The sequence below is a fragment of the Apaloderma vittatum genome, unplaced genomic scaffold (genome assembly GCF_000703405.1).
Source record: "Apaloderma vittatum isolate BGI_N311 unplaced genomic scaffold, ASM70340v1 scaffold27281, whole genome shotgun sequence".
Lineage (NCBI taxonomy): Eukaryota > Metazoa > Chordata > Aves > Trogoniformes > Trogonidae > Apaloderma > Apaloderma vittatum.
In genome coordinates this window covers 35,512-39,749 of record NW_009701274.1, presented here as the reverse complement: position 1 = coordinate 39,749, position 4,238 = coordinate 35,512, and the positions used below count along the sequence as shown (strand labels likewise).

Here is a 4,238-nt window from a genome sequence, read left to right as displayed (position 1 = left end):
CGAGGCTGGATCTGTCCCTCTCGACACCCTCTTTTGCTGCTCTCTGGCCCCCTGCTTCCCAGCAAAGGTGCTGCTATTTTAGCCGCCTTGAAGGAAGAGGTCAGGGTGGTAAAAGCCTACAGAACTGGTTCCAGTTTAACAACTTCATAGCTGCTGTGCGGCCACAAAGGCAGCCTTGTCCCTCCCGGGGTGAGATAAGCCTGTTGGGGCGATTCATATGCAGATCCGGGTGGTACCGGGTGTCTGCTGGGAGAGGGATAAATCTGTCCCCAAGCCTCGTCCCCCTCTCCTGGTTCCAAACTGTTTTACATTTACACAAAAAAGGTTCTGTCCCCGCATTGAGCCCGGTCCTGGGCAGGCTGTCACCCGGCTTTTGATGGGGGAGGTCCCCTGGAACCCACCGGGTGCCCCCTGCCCAGACGGGGCTGGGGCGGGCGAGTGGAGCTGTCACTAAGCCGGGTTGTCCTGGCTGGTTTTGTCCCCATCGCCCAGCTCGTTGTCCTTGAAAGAGTCACTTTCTCCGGCCCTGCAGAAAGCTCTCAACCATATCCCCTCCAGCAGAAATCCCTTTGCCTTTTGTCATTTTTTAAAAAATAATAACGGAAAGGGGCTTCCCCCCACCCCTTTTCCACTTTTTGGCACTAACACAGAACCTGTAAGCCCTGATCCGGGTGGCATCCATCACCCACCTTGTGCTTTATCCAGGGTTTCAGGGCCTCTCAGCACCGGCTGGAGCTGCAGCTCTGCATTTAGCATTTTTAGGGGGATGAGCTGAGGACGGAACCTGTCCCGCAGGCTGTTCGGAGACTTATTTATCAGCGGGGCTGTCAATCAAGCATCCACTGCTTGATGCTCTCAGCTCGGTGCTGGCTCCTTCGTCTGCAGCAAAATCACCGCAGAGTTGAGGCATCATGAACCAGTCAATCCTGGGAAGTGATGCCAGCCCAGTCTTTTGAAGTCTGCTTTGGTTACCTGCCTGCTCTGGCAGCTAAACTGTATTTAATACAACTTTCTGTTTTTATCAGGGCAGTAATTTATGGGGATGGGTGGGTGGAAAGGAAAACTTGGTGAAACAATGAGTGAAAATGGCTCCTGGGAGGCTTTGAATGATGGCATTTCCCATCCCTCTCCATGATTTTGTGATCTGCTTTAAGCGTTAACAGCTTCACCTGTTGAATATTTCTACATAGGAAAACCCACTTCCGACGCCTCTCTAATGGCACTTGTTTTACTATCTAATTTATCAGCTGAGTAGGAAGGTAAAAAGAGTTTTATTTCTCCTCCTGGGCACACAGTCTCCTCTTGAAATACAAATTCCCTCTAAGGCTGCCAAGGTCCTCCCCCACCTCAGCATCAGGTACCTGCGGGCAATGCTTAGTATTCCCAAGACGTTTTCTTAAGGTCAATAAGAATTAACTGTAAATTCAATTAAAGTTTCCAAAGCTTGCACTAAAGGGGAGCATAACAGAAGCCTGGCCTGTTTAAGCCAGATCTGGAGGGAGACAGGGGCTATCAATAATTAACTGGGGTAATTTAGGGGGGAAGTATTAGGGAGTTAATGAAAATGTGAAAAAGCCTAATTAACTTGCAAGTAGCTGGGAGTGATTGAGCTGCTGAGGAAGAGGAGGTGCTGCACAATTAAATTCTTGGAGGCTGCCATTCCCAACGCAGTTCTAGGGTGATGTTGGGTCCCAGATCTGCTGGCACCCCGATACCAGGGGATGGTGGCTCCGCATGAATGGGGTCCCAGGGGGGTCCTGTTGGGTCCCTCTGCCCCACAGACCCCTTAGGGACAGCCTTGGCACCGCGGGGCTCAGCCTGGCCCTTGAGGTCCCTCTGCAAAAAAGAAGAGGGTGGGCAAAAAGGCTTTTGGTAAAATATTTCAGCAAAACCTTTGCTGGGGCATCCCGACTCAGGTTCCTCGTCGCGGTCGCCCTCGAAGAGCAACCCTGTTGCAGGGGCAGCTCATGGGTTTTTACAGACGTTGAACACAACCACGAGTTCCTGAGCTCGGGTACAGTCAGTACTGGTTTGAGCTGAGAAAAGGGCAGTTTTGGTTTCACGGGAGGCTCTCCAGGCTCTTGGGATCACATCATGCCAAGGGTTCGCTGTTTGATAATAAACATTTTATTGCTCATCGAGGGGAGGGATCCCGCCTGCCTGGGTGCTGCTGGTGCCAAATGGAGGGGCCAGGCTGCTGGGTTGGAAGATGGGGGATGAGGAGTGGCTCTGAAAATGCTTGGACTGTGTGAAACAAACAACAAACAAAAAAAAAAAGGAGAAAAAAGAAGCTCCACGAGTGACTTTTGCCTCTTGTTTGTGGGAGGGAGTTGTACAGAGCCCAGCACCGCTTGCAAATGCTTTTAATAAAGTGTTCTTTCCTGCGTCCAGGGGAAAAACCCCAGAAACCTCAATCCTTTTCCCATTACATAAGGAGCAGATGGTGCTGGGCAGAGCCCAGCTTCCCCACGGCACGGCACCCCCACCGTGGGGACCCCTCACTCCCACTCCAAGCAGTGGGATCAGGATCCCCAAAACACCCCATCCCACCCCAAAGTGCCGCTGCCAAAGAGAGAGTCTGTCTGGTCCCACCTCTCTCTTTTCAGCTGACACCTCTCGCTTCGTCTTGATTTCTTTTTTTTTTCTGTTGTATTTTATCCCTCATCACAGTTAATATTGGGGTATAGGTACTTTTTCCAAGAGACTTCCTGATCCCTGGAGTTTGTCCTGGAGCAGCTCGGGTTGGATTCCCATGTGCTTGCTTCACCCATACAAGCAATTGTAGTGTAGGATTAATGGTTGGACTCGATGATCCCAAGGGTCTTTTCCAACCTGAATTGTTCTGTGATTCTATGATTCTATGATTTTGCATTGGCATGGTGGATATTTGTTGACTGGATGAGTGTAGGCATCTACACCACTGCCTCTACATGAGCCGTGTCATGCCTGGATGCCTCAGTTTCCCATTTTAAACCAATGCTCTGGCATCTGCTGAGGGACCCGTTCTGCAGCCCCTGGCTCTCCTCGCAGGGTGACATGCCTGGGTAATTTCGCTGGCAATTAATGCCTCATTAAAGTGCACAAGGGAACAATCAAGGCAGTGAATTTTACACAGCACAATGGCCGGGCCCTGAGAGGTTTTCTGCCTTTTTTCTTTTAAAAGGAAACAGTCTTTTTCTAGCCTTAACTGCTTGCTGTCCGGAGGCAAAGGAGGTGGGAGGTTTGGTGGGCATCTCCATCCCCAGCTTGGGCTTAGACCCCATGGGTGCGAATCCCCGTGATGAGATTCTCTACTTCCCTCTTCGCAATCCCGCGTGGAAAATGGGCACCTCTGGGACATGCAATTGGTCAGAAGCCAGGCTGAAAACCAACCCCATCTCAAAACGCGCCTGTTGAGATGCCGCCGCTGAGCTCACTGGGATGGAGGAGGAGGAGGAGGGTTGTGGCCGGGGAGCACCTGGACGTTCCGTGTTGCGTTTGGGGATTTGCTCGTGCTCGTCGATGATGCTGTCGCAGCATCAGGTTGGAGCCACCGTGCCTCGAGCCCTGACCATGTCCCTTTCTCTCTCTCCAGGAGCCTGATGCCGCGGACGCTGGAGGGGCAGATCACGATGGAGAAGACCCCCAGCTACTTCGTCACCAAGGAGGCTCCCCGGCGCATCTACAACATGTCCCGGGACACGAAGCTGATCGTGGTGGTGCGCAACCCTGTCACCCGTGCCATCTCGGACTACACACAGACACTCTCCAAAAACCCCACCATCCCCAGCTTCCAGGCCCTGGCCTTCAAAAACCTCAGCACGGGACTCATCGACACGAGCTGGAGCGCGGTGAGGATCGGGATCTACGCCAAGCACCTGGACAACTGGCTGCAGTACTTCCCCCTCTCCAAATTCCTCTTTGTCAGTGGGGAGAGGCTCGTCAGCGACCCGGCCGGGGAGATGGGCCGTGTCCAGGACTTTCTGGGTCTCAAGAGGGTGGTGACGGACAAACATTTCTATTTCAATGAGACCAAGGGTTTTCCCTGCCTGAAGAAGCCGGAGGGTGGCAGCAAGCCACGCTGCCTGGGGAAATCCAAGGGGCGGCCGCACCCCAAAATCGACGTGCAGGTGGTCCAGCGCCTGCGGGAGTTTTACAGACCCTTCAACATGAAGTTTTATCAGATGACAGGGCAGGATTTTGGGTGGGACTGAGGCATCCACCGAGCACGCCGCTGGGCTGGGACCTGGGTTGCCCAG

At 52.9% G+C, this 4,238-nt stretch overlaps 1 protein-coding gene across 1 annotated transcript; it reads left to right on the top strand.

Moving 5' to 3' along the window:
- Nucleotides 1-3,574: 3,574 nt before the first annotated feature.
- Nucleotides 3,575-4,193, top strand: HS3ST6 (heparan sulfate (glucosamine) 3-O-sulfotransferase 6; the record flags this gene model as incomplete). Its single annotated transcript, XM_009879103.1, has 1 exon — nt 3,575-4,193. A coding segment is annotated over one exon (619 nt), but the record flags the coding sequence as incomplete, so codon positions are not given.
- Nucleotides 4,194-4,238: the final 45 nt, after the last annotated feature.